General features: G+C 52.0%; 2 protein-coding genes across 11 annotated transcripts in view; one reads left to right on the top strand and one right to left on the bottom strand.

Moving 5' to 3' along the window:
- Nucleotides 1–3,046, bottom strand: part of DNAAF8 (dynein axonemal assembly factor 8) — an 89,343-nt gene extending 86,297 nt beyond the window's left edge. For all 7 annotated transcript variants that reach the window (XR_012058246.1, XM_072935534.1, XM_072935535.1 and 4 more), the window contains exons 1-2: nucleotides 2,910–3,046; nucleotides 1,127–1,286 (exon numbers count right to left, since the gene is read on the bottom strand). Coding sequence is in view for 6 of the 7 variants with exons in the window: in XM_072935534.1 (XP_072791635.1) it covers nucleotides 1,127–1,273 (147 nt within the window). In the remaining variant the exon portion in view is untranslated. The remainder of the gene's footprint in view (nucleotides 1–1,126; nucleotides 1,287–2,909) is intronic.
- A 97-nt stretch (nucleotides 3,047–3,143) lies between these two features.
- ANKS3 (ankyrin repeat and sterile alpha motif domain containing 3) lies at nucleotides 3,144–17,472 on the top strand. Of its 4 annotated transcripts, none has more exons than XM_012576732.5 (18): nucleotides 3,144–3,216; nucleotides 4,877–4,977; nucleotides 5,104–5,279; nucleotides 5,638–5,836; nucleotides 6,045–6,166; nucleotides 6,825–6,906; nucleotides 7,568–7,703; nucleotides 8,015–8,173; nucleotides 9,224–9,346; nucleotides 9,773–9,888; nucleotides 10,177–10,344; nucleotides 10,800–10,924; nucleotides 11,183–11,324; nucleotides 11,851–12,023; nucleotides 13,194–13,309; nucleotides 14,194–14,277; nucleotides 14,696–14,791; nucleotides 14,994–17,472. In XM_012576732.5, exons 3-17 carry the CDS (start codon nucleotides 5,110–5,112, stop codon nucleotides 14,776–14,778), a joined length of 1,998 nt encoding a protein of 665 aa, XP_012432186.4. In that variant the 5' UTR covers nucleotides 3,144–3,216; nucleotides 4,877–4,977; nucleotides 5,104–5,109; the 3' UTR covers nucleotides 14,779–14,791; nucleotides 14,994–17,472. The 4 variants fall into 4 exon arrangements, 2 of the variants coding, with proteins under 2 accessions (XP_012432186.4, XP_030140281.4); XR_012058245.1 differs by lacking the exon at nucleotides 14,994–17,472 and adding an exon at nucleotides 12,937–13,112 and having other exon boundaries at nucleotides 3,186–3,216; XR_012058244.1 differs by lacking the exons at nucleotides 3,144–3,216; nucleotides 14,994–17,472 and adding exons at nucleotides 3,336–3,483; nucleotides 12,937–13,112.
- Nucleotides 17,473–17,934: the final 462 nt, after the last annotated feature.

Here is a 17,934-nt window from a genome sequence, read left to right as displayed (position 1 = left end):
TCACAATCTTCCCCTGTACCATTAATGGCTACACTAAGTTGGGATAAAATATATTCTTTGTGTGTTCAAAATGTTTTTCAAGTTTATACATGTTTGAAAATTAACACGATGTTCTGATTTGGACAAAATGCCACTAATAATCAAATCTTGAGACACGTTATCCCCTCAGAAAAGTCGATGCCAGAGCATTTTGGACTAGAGAAGAGCACCAGAGCAATGCTGTCCTGTGAACAGAGATTTCAGCAGCCAAGAACAGCCTGGCCCAGACCCAGCAAGTGAAAACCTGTACCAGTCAAGAATGCTGCACAACACCTCTCAGTCTCACACTTCATATGAAAAGATTTCTGCAATTATGCTTCTTTGGCAGGTAAAAAGCACAGAAAAGCAACATGTCTTGTGGAGAACCAGCCTCAAGTACATAATAATTCATGATATCATGGAATCCCGAGATGGTTTGGGTTGGAGGGGACCTCAAAACCCATCCAGATCCACCCCTGCCATGTCCAGGGACACCTTCCATGGTCTCAGGCTGCTCCAAGCCCCGTCCAACCTGGCCTTGGGCACTGCCAGGGATCCAGGGGCAGCCACAGTGGCTCTGGGCACCCTGTTCCTTCCCAATATCCCATCCATCCCTGCCCTCTGGCAGTGGGAGCCATTCCCTGTGTCCTGTCCCTCCATCCCTTGTCCCCAGTCCCTCTCCAGCTCTCCTGGAGCCCCCTCAGGCACTGGAAGGCCACAATGAGATCACTCCAAAGCTTCTTTTCCAAGCTGAACAATCCAAGTTGTCCCAGCCTGGCTCCCAGCAGAGCTGCTCCATCCCTCTGCTCATCCTGGAGCCTCCTCTGGATTTGCTTCAGCAGCTCCAAGTCTGTGCTGGGCCCCAGGGCTGGAGGCAGCTCTGCAGATGGGGCAGAATCCAAAGAATACAGGGAGAGGAGGCGGCAATTACACTTGGGTAATTAAGGATAATCCAGAAGGCTGTGGATTAACACACAGTGTTCTGTAGTGAGGACAGGCAGCCCACCCAGGATACCACACCAGCCACCTCAAAATGCCTCATAAGGTCACCTGCTCTTGCTTTTTGAGAGTTTTTTTCCCATGATCCAGAGGGATTTTCAGTGCTTACTGTGGAGGAGTCGGAGTCCAGGGATGGGAGGTGGTCTTTCACTGCAGCTAGGAAGGCTCCCCACTGGAATGTCCTGTTCCCCTGAACAGGAGCTGCAGGAGGCTCAGCTGCATGTTCTGCATCCTCACTTTGTGCTTCTGAGGCCATTAGAACAGCTTCCCTTCAAGAAAAGGAAAGATGAGCTTAAGGACACCTCTCCAAACATGAGATAACATCAGTTCAAAACAAGGACAAAGTGTGTGTGGCCAGAGAGTGTGTGTGGCCAGAGCAGAGGAATTCCCAGCACACCCAGCAGGAAATGTTAAAATCTGCATTTCTGGAGCTATTCCTTTCCACCTGAGTTCAGAAAGGGCTAAGAGCTTTCTGCCCTGCTCACTACAAACACCCCAGGGGCAGTTTAGCCCCTCATTTATAAGGATTTTTTTTTATTCTCAGCCAGAGTGCTGTAACTGTGTCCTCTGCAAGCCTGTTCCCATGTTCTGCCTGCAGGGATGGGACAGGAACACAACAAAGGCAGGCTGACACCTCTGCTCTCAGCTGGATTGACTCCTCTTCCCAATTTCCCTCACATTCCCCTCCTCCCTACTCAAAAGATAGATAAAATGATCACAAAGTCATGGAATCTCATAATGGTTTGGGTTGGAATGGAGCTTAAAGACTCTCTTGTTCTACCAACCTACCATGGGCAGAGAACCTTCCATGAGATTCATGTTTACTTTTGTTTTCACTGGATTTTTATTTTTAAAAACAGTTAAGAATAGGCACATTCATTGATTTTGACCACTCAAAGTGTTTATAAAGTGGACTCTTTCCTCCTGTTCCTGTTCACGAGAAGTTGAGACAGCACAGTAGGAACTGCAGCTGAGCTAAGAGGTCAGATCATTCACTCTCGCAGAAAAACTTTACATTTTATGCTACAATCACATGGTGTTCTGGGCAGTCAAACATGACAGCAAATGATTTCTGGTTCAGAGGTTTCACAGAATATCCAGGGTTGGAAGAGACCCACAAGGACCATGGCAGGTTGGTGACTGTGAGTAACTGACACTGTTATCTGCATTGGCCACAAACACGCCTCAAAACGTGAAGTTAAACTCAACTATTCCCCTGGGAAGTTTATAACTTTCAAATTGCTTCTGTAGATACTTCATAGGCCTCATCTATGGTGGTTCTGTTGGTGTGAGACAATGCCTGAACTTCACTTAGATAACAAACAGGGAAATCCTCCTGGCTGGAGCACTGTGCTCTGACACTGAGCAGAACTTCCCAAGGGTCAGAGGAGCCCCATGGGGATAAAACAAACTGCCTAGTGTGGCTCCCTGTGCCAAATTCTGAGATAAATATCCCAAGGTTATAGATGGACACTGATCTGACTTGTCAGTCAGCTAATGCAGCATCTTCTGTAGGAGCAAACAGTGCTATGTGTCCAAAACAAACTCTTAGCAGTAGCACAACAGGCATTTTCTGTAGAGCTTGGGCACGGTCGGTCGAAGGTTGGACTTGATGATCTTGGAGTACTTTTCCAGCCTTAACGACTCCATGACTCTGAGACTTGAAACCCTGAGCTTCTCCTTGTCCCCAGAACTGACGTTTGCCGGGAAGGAGAAGCGGTGAGGACAGCCGCAATGGTGGGAGGCAGAGCTTGGCTCCGGGGCTGAGCCCCGGGCCAGGGACGGGGCTCGCCTGAGGGACCCCGCTCACAGCCCCGCAATGGCGGCGCACGCCCACCGTCCCCATGGCAACGCGGCTCCCGGCCCCGCCCCGCTCCCCTGCCCTCACTCACGGCGCCCACAGCCCCGCTCAGCGCCGGGCGGGCCGGGCCGCGGGCACAGCGAAGCGGCGGCACCGGGACGAGCGCAGGGCCGGGACAGCCGCGGGGCCGCTGCTCGGGGCCGCTCCGTGCGACCGCCCGCCACCAGCCCCAACGCCATTGGCTGCGCCGCGCCCCGCCCCTCGCACGGGCTCCTCCCATTGGCCCGGCGCCGCGGGGGCTCTTGGGTGTTGTAGTTCGCCGCCCGTGAGGGCGGGGGCGCTCCCGGCATGCCTTGCGCTTGGGGACTGGTTCCGGCGGCGGCGCTCACCGGGCGCAGGTGAGGGAGCGGCGGGGCTGGGGCGGGACAGCGGCGGGGAACGGCGGCATTCACCCCCGGGACCGGCCCCGGGCACTCCCGTCCTCCGTGTGCCCGTGGCCGCGCTGCTTCCTTCCTGCTCGGTGTACTCTGCGATGCTGAGGCCGCGTTGCTAGCAGGGCCGCGAGGGAGGCAGGTGCGGGGATAACGACCCCGCAGCCGTTTGCTGTGACATGTTCGGTAACGGCCGTGTGGCGGCCGCTCTGGCAGCCGCTGGGCTCGCCTCAGGTGCGTGGTGGTGTGAGCGGAGCGTGCCCGGGCCGAGCCCTGGGCGGGCACAGCCCCTGGCAGGGGAAATGTGCTCCCTGATGTGGCTGCTCGGGGCTTTTGTGCCTCTTGCCTCGCTTTTCTGAGGTTGTTTGATGGGTTTTAATGTGCCCGAGAGTGACAGGCTCGTGGTAAAATCCCTTAGCTTGGAAAGGACCTTTAAGGTGATTGAGTCCAAGTGTTAAAAGATGAAAAGCTTTGTGTTATGTGTATTTTCAACAGATGTGGGTAGGATTGAGCTCGAGTGTTGTGGATCCAGGAATGTTTTCTCTCACCCACCTCAGGAACCTGGTGTGGTTCCAGCAGCTGTGAATTGTGCTAGCTGCGTCAATCAGTGATGGTACACTGCAAAAATGAGACGTTCTGGTTCCTGTTGTGGCTGACCTGTTAACAATTGCACCTAAAAAAGGATGTAATGAGGCCTACAGGGAGGGAAAAGCAATTCCCATGGGATTGCCTGGAACAAGCTGCCCAGAGAGGCTGTGGATCTCCTTCCCTGCAGATATTCCGAGCCCACTTGGACACAGCCCTATGTAACATGCTCAGAGGACTCTGCTTGAGAGGGAGGGACACCCAGTGGTCCCTTGCAACTGGAGCTACTCTGGGGTTCTGTGCTGGGGGCTGGATTCTGTGTCCTGGAGCTGCAGCTGAAGCCCTCAGCTGCTGGATACAGCTGTGCTGAGCTCTTCATCGAGTGAAGAACACTCCTGTGAGAGGTTCAAATGATTGGTCTGCAGTTGCTCCCCAAGGCTGGGCCTGGGATAAACCTTTCAGGCAGTCCTGGAGCTGGAGGAGCTGTGTAATTAAGTTGTGTCTGCAGGAGGGGGGGTGTGCTTGGATAATGGATGGGTAAGTGCACTGCTGCCCCCAGTGTTTCAGCATTTTCCAGGATTTACGGAGATGAGGCTGGGCTGCCTCTGAAGGGCTGAAACAATAAATGGTAGAAACAATCTGCTTACAACCTGATGACAGTGGAGGGTGCACCCTCTTCAGGTGACAGAGTGTTTTCGGGAGCAGTGGGCAGCTGTCATTATTAATGACTGTGTCTTAATTTAATCAGGACTATCCTGTAATGCAAGACAGATGGACAAGACCAGGAATGTCTGACACATGAATTCTTAATTCTCTCCCTGCATTATAAAACATGCAGAGCAAGAATTACATCCTTTTGTAAAACGCTAAGCCTACCTTCAGCTCTTAAATAGATGTTTAGTCTTTTTCTTGCCAAGCTTATTCAAAGCTACCTTAGGCATATTTGGATTAGGCAGGGAGGAAATAAAGCCACTGCTACTGCAGTCTTAAAATGAGATTTGAAAGAGGTGGGGTTTAGCATTATTGCCTTTTATTTTTCCAGTGTATTGGAATCCCAGAGTTCTCTACAGCAAGAGAAAACTTCCAGCAAAGTCTTTTCAGCAGCAGTTATTTTTTCGGGCTGAGGAGTCAATCAAAGTTGAGGTAAGAATTTGAAACCCCACACATCTGAGCTGGGCTCACCTTGCAAGCCAATGGCAGCTTGGAGCTGTAATTGTATGGAAAACGTGGATCAGCAGCTGAGTGCTGTGCTCTGGTTTGGCTCCTCAGGGCAGGATGTCGGAGCTGAGCGACGAGGCCAGCGAGTCGGAGCTGCTGAGCCGCAGCCTCTCCATGTGGCACGGGGTGGGGCCCGTGCTGTGCCGGGAGGAGCTGGACGTGCCCCTGGACCTGCACACCGCCTCTTCTGTCGGGCAGTACCAAGTGGTGCAGGAGTGCATCCAGCGGTGAGAGGGGCTGGGGCATGGCTGGGTGCCACCTGCTGCAGGTGTGGCTGTCACTGGGACTCCCAAAGGGTTCTTGGCACAAAGCTTCCAGGAGCAAATCTGATAAAAATGACCTCTTTAGTGTTTTAGTAGGAGGTGTGTCCCCGCCATGGCAGGGGGGGTAGAATAAGGTGGCCTTTAAGGTCCCTTCTTTCCTAAAGCATTCTGTGATTCTGCGATCTGGGGCAGGTTGTGCTGGAGCTGGTAGAAATTCCCATGTAGGCTTCAGTGCTAGATGACAACAAGAGTCTGCAGAAGCCAGCAGTGGTCCACAGCTCCAGCACAGTAGTTCACGTGACTTCTTTCTTCTGTCTCTTAGTGGAGACCTGGATTTGAACCAGAGGAACTGTGGGGGCTGGACCCCACTCATGTACGCTTCCTACATTGGCCATGACAACATCGTGCACCTGCTGCTGGAAGCAGGAGTGAACGTGAACATCCCCACCCCAGAAGGCCAGACTCCCCTCATGCTGGCCTCCAGCTGTGGCAATGAGAGTGTTGCTTACTTCCTTCTACAGGTGTGTATCCCATAAAACACAGGTAAAGCCACAGCACGTGGTTTAAATGCTCAGAGTGGGATAATCCACAAGCTGCCACTTTGTGTTCTGTTGTGAGGTCTGCTTTGTGGTGGGATTTAATTTAAACTCATGTCCCAGCATAAAGAGGCAGTGTCTGAAAGCCTGAGCAGAGCACATGCAGTAAGGAATATTGTCTGTTCTCTTGCAGCAAGGGGCAGAGCTGGAGATGAAGGACATCCATGGCTGGACTGCCTTGTTCCACTGCACCAGCGCTGGGCACCAGCAGATGGTCAAGTTCTTACTGGAGAATGGGGCAAATGCCAACTGCAAGTAAGGAGGAATCTGTCATTTTATTGTCATTTTGTTGTTATTTATCATTCAGTATGAAGGCAAATGGTGGCAGATGAACACACTCCAACAAATAGCTGCTTTTGTCTTGTCCTTGTACCTCAGGATGTGGCACTGATAATACAGGGACAGTTGAGCTGCAAACTGAATTGAAGTCTGCCCATGCTGTCACTGTTTATTCAATTAAGATCAAGGGAAATTAGGTTTACTGCTGTTTAATTATCATCTAAACACTGACACCTTCTGAACTCAAGTGCACTTCATAAGTCTTTTTATTGATTTTTTTATATACTCAGAGTTCAGGTTGGTTTTTGAAGTGTGCCCTGCATTCCCATGCCTTAGGGACCACCACACATTTATGCACATGGAATTGCATGAGGGCAACAAGAGGTTCTTATTTTATTAGCTCCTGCAAAACTGATTTGAGCTCTTAAAGGCAGATCTGCAGCTGGAAGAGTAATCTGTTGCTGTGCAGCCAGTTTAGGAACACCGAATCTCTACAGGGAATTAATTCTACAACAGGACAGCCAGTACATAACAGTCTGTGATCAACAAAGGTTGAGGGGTGGAAATGCTCTGTTAGGAAATGGCAAAACTTCAGCTGTGGTTATAGCAGTCCACATGTGTGTTTTCTCCCCAGGGAGCCAGTGTATGGATACACACCTCTGATGGAAGCAGCTGCTTCTGGCCATGAGATAATTGTTCAGTACCTTCTCAATCATGTAAGTGTCCTGGCAGTTCTCTGTTTAGCTGAAAGTCTGGTTCCAGCCCTCAGAGGAGCTAGCACAAATTTGACACCATGCTTTTTTTTGACAGTGTTATGTTTGCTCCTTGATGACAGTCACCTCTGAAGTCCCAGACTTTCAGGGCTGTTTTCAAGGTATCTGCTTTCTGCAGGGTGTTACCGTGATTTTACTCTGGCCTTGCAGGAATAGAAGTGAGATCTGACTGTCCAGATATGACTGAATTAGAAAACAACTGAAGCTGTAATTTTTCTATTGTGTTTACAGGCTTGCATGCTCAGGCTACTGGACATCTGCATCCAAAAGCTCATGAGCATGCAGGGCTCTTACACAGTTTGGTTTAAATCCCATTTGACTGGTCCAGCTTACTGCCAGAAGGAGGCAGCAATGCAAAACACTTCAGATCAAACAAACCTGTTCCCAGTGGCAGAGCCCTGGGCTATTTGGCATTCAGGAATTGGAGAGACTGGGGATAACTAGAAAGGCATTCAGGGTATTAATGCAGCTTGAACTGTCTGTCAAAGATGAGCCTGTATTGCTGATGGAGGAGCTAAGACATTTTTTGGGTTTTTTAAATATACATATATATTTTTTACACTGCTCTCTGATGTGTGCAGTTAACCAGGTATTTTTTCTGCAGGGAGTGAAGGCAGATGTCAGAGATAACACTGGAGCCACAGCACGGACCCTGGCCATGAAGTATGGCCACACCAAGATTGTGGGGCTGATAGATTTGCATGCAGCCCCAGTGCCCAAGGTCTTCTGCAGAGGTCCAGGTAACAGTTGTTTGACCTTCTTCATTTTAAGACAGGACCTGAAGTGAGGTGTTTGATAGTTTGAAAGTATGTTATACTGTGTAGATGGGTAGTGCTACCTGGTCTGTCCTGGAAATTCCAGCATTTCTGAGGATGGAAGAGGCACGAATCCAACAACTCTTGTCTGCTGGCCCCTTTCTGACCTAGGTTAGCTGTTTCACCCTTACTCTTCAACATTTCTCTTTTTCTTTCCACTGCACTTATAGGACTAGTAGCAAGTAAAACAGGCAAATGATTTCCTGTGCTGCTAATGACCTGTGTTTGAACTACAGGCAACTATGAGGAGCTGAGTTCTTCAGATGAATCATATTCTGCTCCCCAGAGACAGAGACCTGCTCGTAGGACCAAGGGTCCCAGCATCCATGAGGGGCCCCAGGCCTTGGCCAAGATCACAGCAATTGGCATGGGGAGATGGAAGCAGTCTTGCTATGGTGAGGAGAGATGGGAGCCTGAGGGACAGTCCCCTGAGACCTCAACAGATCTGCAGCTGTTCCTGCTATCTGTTGTTAATTTGTTGGGATTCATGTGTGGTTTGTACAGAACAAAGATAGCTTTGTATGAAGGTGTTCACTATCCAGTGTCTGGGTTAGAAAGAAACCCCCCTGAACTCTTTTGTCAAGGCTGGATATTGACAAGTGGGATGCTTTTCTATCCTGACCTCAACTACTGTTCTCGTGACTCTTGAGAACAGTTCAGTTTCCCTTTTTAGGCAGGCTCAAAAGTTTGAGATTCCTTCTGAAGCTGATGGCAGGGAGGTGCTCACACCAGCCAAGAAATCATCGATCATAAGAGTGAACTTGTGTGTTTTGCCTTCCCTGATGCTTGAAATGTTTCTAAAAATGAAATTTCAAAACCTTTGCAATAAGCCAAGAGAAAGATGATCCCAGTTAGACATCCTGGATGCAGTGCTCGGAGGTTTGTTTCACTGTCTGTCATAGGTATTTCTCAGACTGGTTGCCTGGAATAACCAGGATTATGGACTCAAAAGCATGTTCAAAACTCAGTTCATTCTCTTAAACACGAGTCTGTGTTATCCCCCAGGCTGTATTGGAATGATGCTGTCAGCTTCTTAAATGCCAGTGGGATTCTCCTGGTGCTTTAGCACAGCTGCAGGGGGGGGAGGTGGTTCTGCAGGGTGTGCAGGGCTACTCTCCTAAGCTGTTTCTCCCCTTTCATAATTTGAGTATAAGGAGAGGGAGTGCTGGAAGCTGCTGTTTAAGGTACATCTCTGCTATAAAGTGTTTTCTCTGATTTTCAATGTAAGCATGTAAATGAAGTACATGTGCTGTGGAGTCATGTGAGGGAACTGCAGGAACCTGCATTTCTCAGGTGCTCTCTGTGTTTTTAGAAGGAACTTGTCAGTTGCGAGCAGAGTCTCTCATTTTGGTTGTTTTCAGACCCAGAAGTAGTAACATTTTCTGCAGGAGCCTCCCTGATTTACTTGCATCCTAATCTCTGTTCTCCCTTCCTGTTGCACACAGAGCAGGTGCCCCCTCAGGGCTATGTCACCTTCAATGATGCCAGCTGTGCGTCAGGTGTCATCCGGAACAGGGACGTCACCTCCCCGATCAACGAGCTGGACGTGGACAGCAGCAGCAGCAGGGGTAAGTCACTGCCTCAGAAATGGTCCAGCCTGCAGTGCTCACTTGGGTGTGAGTCCAGCCTTGGCTTCCTTTCTCACTAAGATGCTTTCTTAGGGAAGGCTGGGATGGTTCAGCTATAGAAGATAAAGCTCAGTGTGGTCATTTCATCAGTTTGTACAAATAGTCTGAAGGAGGGTGGGAACAAGACAGAAATGCATGTTTCCAGAAGTGTCTCTGGTGGTAAACAGAATTGGGGAAAGATGAGTGCTGGGGATCAGATGTGAAATCTCTGCCTCAGGGTCATCTTGTATCCTGACCGCTGCATATGAAGCCTTGCTCTGGATCTTGCCTTCCTTTACACCTCCAGGAGGTTTTGCTGGTAATGGTGTAATAAAACCAGAATGTAATGAAGTTGTACGTCAATATTTTTTTCCTATTCCTTTCCAGAGGATAGCGCTTTGTCCAGCAACAGCCTGGGAACCATCAGGAGCAGCAGCAGCAGCAGTGAATGCCTAATTAGAATCCCGGGAGTCAGCAGTGAAGGCTCCTTGGAAAGCAATGAGGTGGGTTTTCTTTTCTCTGCCTTCAGCTTGCGCAGTGCTTTCACCCTTGGGAGACTCGGCTCCCATGGGAACCTGTAGGACCAGGCTGGGTGAGGAAAGGCTCTTCCAGGGACAGGCAGATCAAGGAAGGGGAAGAGGTTGGAGGCTACTCACATGGGTCAAGGCAGCTCTGGGGCTGCAGTACAAAGGGCCTTTAGGTCTTAGAGGAGCCTGCACTTGTTAGGCCCCCAATCCTGACATCTCTGCACAATCATCCTTTCCATTCTGTGCGTGTTTTTTCTTTTCCAGGACTCTGATCACACCAACAGCCCCCCGAGTCGGAAACAAGCCAAGAGCTTTAAGGGCAAGACCCGCTACAGCAACAGTGACAGCCAGTGGAGCCACTGCCTGGGGAAGACCGGGGGCTGCTGCCAGCACCTGGTCCTTCCTGAGCCCCCGGCCTACACAGGGCCCCAGGTAACCACAGATTTGTCCTGCAGGCTCTGTCACTGTACCAGGTGTGGGAGGCTTTTCCCAGGTTACCAAAACACCTTGTATTCCAAACTTAAATGCTTGTGAAACAGCAATTTCTTGTAGAGGAGCTGTTCGCTGAGATGTTGCTGTTGCTTGGAGGGGTTTCCTAGACCCTTCAGGCCTGTGAGTGGGCTATCAAACCTGGCAGTGGAGTGGGCTGAGTTAGCTGATTCTGTGTCATTCTGCTCTGCACTTGTTAGAAGAGGCATGGCTGCAGTAGAGACCAATCCTGGTGTGTGACTGTGGAGAAGGGCAGGGAGCCACCACGGGAAGTTGTGGTTGCTGCTGGAACCAGAAAGGTGTTACAACAGCATGAGGAAGCAAATATTTATGATTAGGAGGACTGGTGATGCTTTTGTTGAGAGGGTGTAAATAAGTTTGTTGTGTCTGGGCTGCAGGATCTGGCAACATTCCTTGAGGAGATTGGGTGCCTGAAGTACCTGCAGGTGTTTGAGGAGCAAGATGTGGACCTCCGGATCTTCCTGACCCTGACAGAGAGTGACCTGAAGGAAATAGGCATCACGTGAGTGTCTGTCCTGTCTGTCCCGGCTTCCCCCTACAAACCAAGTCCAGCCTGGTCAGGAAGGTTTAGCTGGGGAGTGCTGCTCTCTTCTGGCTGCCTCCCACACAATTGGATATCCCCATGTCCTCGGCTGTAACACGCTCCTGCTTCTGGAGGTACCTTGGAGAGACCAGGACACTGCAGAGGTCCTCGTGGCATCCTGTTGGGCTCAGGGCTGGGTGGTGCAGGGCTTGACCCGTGTTGGTTCCATCCCCCCAGGCTGTTTGGCCCCAAGAGGAAGATGACCTCGGCCATCGCGCGCTGGCACAGCAGCGCCCGCCCGCCCAGCGACGCGCTGGAGTTGGCCTACGCTGATCGACTGGAGGCAGAGATGCAGGAATTGGCCATCCAGCTGCACAAGGTGAGGCTGCTGCCAGCTCCTCAGGGCCCTGCACCCTGCAGGGAGTGATCAGTGCTGTGTTTTTGTTGTGCCTCTGATGGTTTTTCCTTCACCTCAAGCCGCAGCTTACAGTGGATGTACTTGGTGTACAAACAGCACAAGTACAACTTACCCACTCCTCATCCTCGGTGCTCCTTTGTGTCTGTTTCCCATCCAGCTGAGAACTATAGGAGCCAGGGGCAAGAATCAAATCCCTACTCCTTCCCAGCAGTGTCATGTTTATGGTGAAGTAATGCAGCCATCAGTGAACAAACTTGTGTTGTTTTGGGGAATTTGGACTCATAAGTAACTTTGTAAACAGAGAGGAAGCGGGAATTGTAACTGGGGCTGGGCTTATTGTGGAGAGAACCTGTACTCAGTGTACAAGCTTCATCCAGCTTCCTTTCCCACTGGAAAGGAACATTCTGGATGCTTAAGGCATTAAAATAGCAGGGACTTGAGAGATGTTCAGTGCTCCCAGCCTGATCCCCAGTGTGTTCTGCTGCAGAGGTGTGAAGAGGTGCAGGTGATGAAGGGCCAGGTGTGCCAGGAGCAGAAGCTGCGTGCAGTGGCCGAGAGCTGTTTGATGGAGCGGGATGAGACCTGGAATGCCATCCAGTGCCAGCTCAGAGAGGCTCAGGCCATCACCAAGGATGCTGGAGTCCTGCTGGATCAGATCAAGTAAGTCATCCCCAGGAAGTGACACTGAGACTGCTGGGAAATGGGATCTGGTGTTACATTGGCAGCTTTACAGGTGATGCTCAGGGTAAGGCAGGAGAGCTCACCTGGCACATGAACACATCTGGATCCTGCCTGCTTTTCCCTAGTGAAAAGCCACAGCCATGGGAGCACATGTGAAGTTTTGATCAGATGCATGAGCTGGAAGTGGCCTTTTTGGGGGTGCTGGGTGTTCCTGTTTCAACTAGAAGTAACAAAAAGGCTGAGGCTGTGCCTACCCAGGGTAATACTTGGTGATCAGGACCTTTTTGAATACAAAAAGGAATTTTTAACCCATACCCTGCTAAAGGATGTGCAGTAACTCACAAGTGAATAATATTTTTCTTTTGCAACTCTGTGACAGCTGGCAGAATAATCTGAATAACCTCCTGACACTCCTTTTACTGCCTTTGCGGTGTTTTTCTCTGTGCCACAGTTGGACTCCTGTCATGGGCCTTGTTCTGTCCAGTGATACAATAGGGAGAGCCCTGAAAGTGGCATAAATCCTGCTGCTTATGGATCCTAGCCCAAGGGAGTGGGGTCTGCTGGCTGCCAAGCCAGGGAGAGCTGAAGTTGGCTCCAGAAGCTTAGCAGAGCAATATTGCCACTGCAAGGGGCAGAGCCTGTCTTTTCCCCCTTACTGAGGAGCTGAGGCTGCTGTAGAAGGGCCCTGCCATGCTCTGAATGTACACTGCTTGAATTGGTGGGATGGTGATGACAGCCTGAGAACCTAGGTGCCCCTCATGCCTGTCCCGAGTTGTTCCCTTTGCCCATTAGAAACTTTGGATTGGGCCTGATTCTCCCACAGACCAACACAGCCCCTGGCTTGGGCTTCCTGCTGCTCACCCCAGCCCTTCCTTATCTTGTCCCCCCACAGCTCCTCTGTGCACGGGGCAGAGCTGGCTGTGGCTGCAGATGGGGAGCAGTGGCTGGGAGCTGAGCAGTGCCAGCACCCCAGGCTTGGGCTGAGGCACCACTTCCTCCTCCCGGGAAGCAGCAAGGAGCAGGTTGTACCCCAGGGCCTTAGAGGCGCTGCCCGGGCACCCCACGCAGGTACTGCAGGCTGTAGGAGTGTGCAGTGTCACTGCCAGCGCGTCCCTGGGTCCTGCTGATGGCTCTGGTGTGGTTTGGCAGGAGCTGCCAGGCAGAGCTGTCATCCCGGCTGGCCCCGGAGCAGGCGGGCGAGGGAGCGCCGGACACGCGGGAGCAGCGCGGCACCGGGGAGAGCCGGCGGCCCGGGGAGCGCCCAGGTGAGCACCAGGAGAGTCCTGGGCAAACCCCTGCTTGCTTCCCTTGCTGAAAGTCAGACACGTGGGAATGGATGGGCAGCCAGACTCTTAGTGAGTTGAATTCTTGCTCAGGAGAAGCATTTAAAGCTCTCAGGGCATTTGGAGTGGAACTTGCAGAGTTTCTCAGTTAAGTTTTGGGGTCTGGCAGGCATTTGTGGCTAAAAATGCAGAGCTGTAGCACAGGCCTCAGTGACAGCTCTACTTCAGGGACCTGTGCCTGCAACTTGGGTTTGTTACCACCCTGTAAACTGGAGCAGGGCCTGAAGCAGAGGGTTGGCTGGTTCCCTAACCCAGTTTGGGGATTTTGCTGTTGGATCCATGGGACAAACCTCTGGCTGAGCAGGCCTGACCCAGCTGCTCCTTATCTCTAGGAGTTGGTCAATGATCCAGTGCTCAAGGCCAGATTGATGGGAACTTGGAGCAACCTGGTCTAGTGAAAGATGTCCCTATCCATGGCAGGGGATGGGCTTTAAGGTCCCTTCCAACCTAAACCATTCAATGATTCTGAGACTCTCTGATCTTGCTGCCTGTGATATGCTCCTAGTGACCTGTTCTTTGCTGCCTGTGTCTTAGAAGTGAGACAAGCAGAGATCCTCTTGATTTCTGTCCACTACACTTAATCCCTTTGAGGTTCTCTCAATAAACAACGCAGCCAGTCTAAAAATGTAAATTCTGAAGTGGTAGAATTGCCAGAAAACTCCTCAGTTTGGCACAGGCAGCTCTCTTCCTGTGTAATTCAGAAGCCCTAACTGGAATCCCTTTGGCTGGGGATGCTTCCCAGCAACACCAGCCCCTTGTGTGCTCTGCCCCAGAGAGATTGATTAACTGTGTCCCTGTCCTTGCAGTTCTGGAAGGGTGGCCACCTTCCCTGAAGTCCCTGAGCTTGCCTGAGCTGTCAGCTGTGCTGGAAGAGTGTGTGGGAGAGATGGGTAAGGTGGGAAGGACTCTTGTGCTGGGGGAGGCATGGCTGGGTGGGGTTTGGTGGTTTGGAGTGGTTGTTGGGAGAGACCCCACAATCCCTGCTCACTCAGGGAAGTCTCCAGGCTCTGGAGTTGGTGCTGCTCTTGCTGCAGATCTTGGGCTCTGCATCATCCCCTGGTGACAGGTCCAGGCTGAGAGGTGGGGGGTGGTCCCTGCATCTCCTGCTCAGTGATGAGAGCTGCTGGGGAAGTGGTTCCCTAATACTGTGTCCTGGTGACAGGAAATTGTCCCAGCAACTTGCAGACGGAAGAGACACCCCTGTTCTCAGAGCAGGGAAGGCAGCACAGCAGTGGCTGAGTGCAGCCTGTTCTTTCCTGCTTCCTGGCCCCTTCCTAATGCTGCTTTTTCCCTTTGGTTTGTCCTCAGGAAAAGCTCTGCAGACTGTGACTCAAAACCTCCAAAAGCTCCAAGCCCTGGGGCAGAGCGGGCAGAGCTGGCCAAAGCCATAACCAAGCCAGGAGGGTGAGTGGGAACAACCGCCCTGCCCATCCCAGGCTGTGGCACTGAGGGGACACCATCCCTCATTCAGAGCCCACACACCAGGGCTGGGCTCTCCCTCATCCTTGTGTGCCCTCTGCTTGGTTCTCCCTTTGGAGAATCTGTGGCCCCCTTGTTCCTTTGTCCCAGCAGAGGGTGACTGTCCCCTTTCTCCTGGTGGCTGCAGGAATACTGACGTCGGGTGACTGTTCCACCCGGAAGCTGAGTGTACCTGGGAAAGGGAGCACGGGGCTGTGCCGGCAGCACCACGGCTCTGCCGACGGCCACTGCAGCTGGCAGGGCACCGAGGAGGCCGTGGCCACCAGAGAACACAGCTGGGAGCATGAGGGACAGCAGAGGACAACAACCAGCTGCTCTTTGGGCCTGACTCAAGGCTCCCAGGATCTTTGTTTGAAAGGTTTAGGTTTGGAGGAGAAGCTCCAAGCCTAGAAGTTTTGTCTGCCTTAAGCTTCCTGCAGCCCTTGTTGTTCAGGTCTGAGTGGTGGTAGAAAGGTGACAGTTGCACACAGCAATCAATTCATTATACTTTTCTGCATCCCAAGCTCCCTACAGCCTCTGAAACGTGTCCCTGGCTCCTCCTGTGCCATGGGGATTGGCCCAGAGAATGGATCTGAGGCCATAAAAAAGGTAGTTTGTTGTGGAGGGTTGAAAGGAGTGGAGTTTGTGATGTTTGGCTCTTTGAGCTGCAGTGGAGCTCAAACTGCAGCCCTGTTCCTAGTTGGAATGTCTGCTCTACTGCCACCCCAGATCTGTGCTTCAAAGCCTGTTCCTCCAACCAGCCCACTCTGGTTCACTTTGGGTTCTTGCTGTCCTCAGGAGCTGGGTGTGATCACGTTGGTGGTTTAGCAATGGCATTCACTGAAACACTCCCAACTCACCCACTCCCCCTCCTCACCTCCTCTCCCCTGGGGTGGGATGGAGAGGAGAACTGGAGGCACAAAAGGAGAAGATCACTGGTAGAAATAAAAGCATTTTACGGGAAACAGCAGTGAGATAAGGAGCAGCTACAGCAACAACAGTAATAACAGCTGTGTACTGGAGAGGTCCTGGGCCTGCAGAAATGAGCCCTGCCCTGGCCAGAACCAGGACATCACTGTTACTCCATCCCCAAGAACTTGGCTTTGTGGTCAGTGCTCTAGGGAGAGGTCATTGGCCTGGTTTGCCAGGGCCAAGATCCCAGCAAGGCAGGGATCCCCTGGAAGGACCGGGAGAGAGAAGGAAGAGCTGGGACTGTTGAGCTTCCCATGCCTCTGGCCAGCGGGGGAGTGCCAAGGCAGCAGAGCAGGAAGAGGGATAGCTCTGTGCCCCATGGGACGTGGGCAAAGGAACCACAGCCCAGAGAGAGCTGTGGCTTTACCTCACCACTGCCTGCCTTTGATGTGCAGGCTTTAGTGCTGGGGAAGAGTTCTGCCAGGGCATTTGTGGGTGGGCATTGCCAAGGACAGGCAGTGCAGGAAGAGGCTGCCCTATCCCTGGGAGTGGGTGAGGGTGCCAGGGACCTTGGTGTAGAGTGCTTTCCAGTGACTGTTCCAGTTTACTCCTGAATCCTGTAAGGGGGAAAAACACAACAATCAAAATCTGAAGTGATTTTCCAAAATTTGAAGTGAGTGATGATGTTGATGAATCATGGTAAGTCCCTTTGGGAAGAGGATGGAACTGTGTGTTCTTTCTGGTATTTGAACTTTGGGCACAGATCCCAAATATAAAAACCCATCCAGCTCCATCTTTTCAGCTGGTCACCCCTTCTGAGTCCCTTCAGGCAGGGGTGGCAACTGGTCTGCCTGCACTGCCAGGCAGGTATGGCCCTCTCAGCTGTGCCTGGCAGTGTCCCCCCGCTCTGGGTGCTGCTTCCTGCCCATGCTTACCTCCCACCCTCAGCACAGGGCACTCTTTTTTCATCTTGAGCAATGCCATGGAGCATGTGGGCACCCAGTGCCAGCTGCAGGGTGAGGCTGCAGGAGTTTCACCCTGAAGAGTTTGGATGAGGCAGAGGGAATTCTCCTTTGGCAGCACTCCTGGAAACTCCTCAGAGGGCTGAGGCTGTGCTGGGGCGCACAGTTTTGAAGGCTTTGTCCCTCATTCCCTGTCACTGGGGAGTCCCAAGGTCTCTCCCTAGCCTTGGTGGTGCCTCTGGCTGCAGTTATATGGGGTTGTTAGTGCTGTTTCCCTTGAAGTTAAGGCAAACCCCCCAAAAAACTCCTAAGGGCAAAGCTCTGGCTCAGCAGTGCCCTCAGAACAGGGGCTGTGCAGAATAGTGGCTGGAAGGTGATTACAGGGATTTGGGGCTTGCTTTGCTAAGTCTGAGGCTGGAATCAAGGAGGTTTGGGGGATTAATCTAATCCCAATTAATCCCAGGATCTATCCAATACATCAGAATACCTGGGAAAAGGGGGAGAGGTGGCAGTGTGTGTGTGAAGGAAAAAAGCCCCAAAGAGGGGCTGCAGGTGTAAAGGCTTCAAGGGTGTGAGAGCACCCAAGGGCCCAGCAGGGAGGGAATTCCTTAACTGCAGGCTGTGATGCAGCATTCCTTGCAGCTAGGGTGGCTGTGCAGGCAGCAGGAGTCTGGTGCTACCCTAAGGTGAGCTGTCTGAGGAAAAATAGCATTTGCTGATGTGGATGAATGAATAAAAACTGAGAAGCCTGTGTGTGCTGTGTGGGTATCTCTGGAGGGAGCTGGGGCATCGTGAATAAGTTCCCTATTTATTATTGCAGGAATGCAAACAGGGTTTTCCAGCCCACTCTGCCAGGAGGCTGCAGGCTCAGGGGCTTGGGACTGCCTGGGTGGGTGATGTGGGAATGCAGTGGGAGCTGCTGGAGCCAGGCTCAGAGAACTGGCTCCTCTGTTCACTGGAGAGGAGAAGCTCCAGGGAGAGCTCAGAGCCTGGAGGGGCTCCAGGAGCGTTGCAGAGGGACTTGGGACAAGGGATGGAGTACAGGACACAGGGAATGGCTCCCACTGCCACAGGGCAGGGATGGATGGGATATTGGGAAGGAATTGTTCCCTGGGAGGGTGGGCAGCCCTGGCACAGGGTGCCCAGAGCAGCTGTGGCTGCCCCTGGATCCCTGGCAGTGCCCAAGGCCAGGCTGGATGGGGCTTGGAGCAGCCT

This window comes from Taeniopygia guttata, chromosome 14 (genome assembly GCF_048771995.1).
Source record: "Taeniopygia guttata chromosome 14, bTaeGut7.mat, whole genome shotgun sequence".
NCBI lineage: Eukaryota > Metazoa > Chordata > Aves > Passeriformes > Estrildidae > Taeniopygia > Taeniopygia guttata.
The sequence above is the reverse complement of the archived record's forward strand: the minus strand, read 5'-3'. Positions and strand labels throughout refer to the sequence as shown.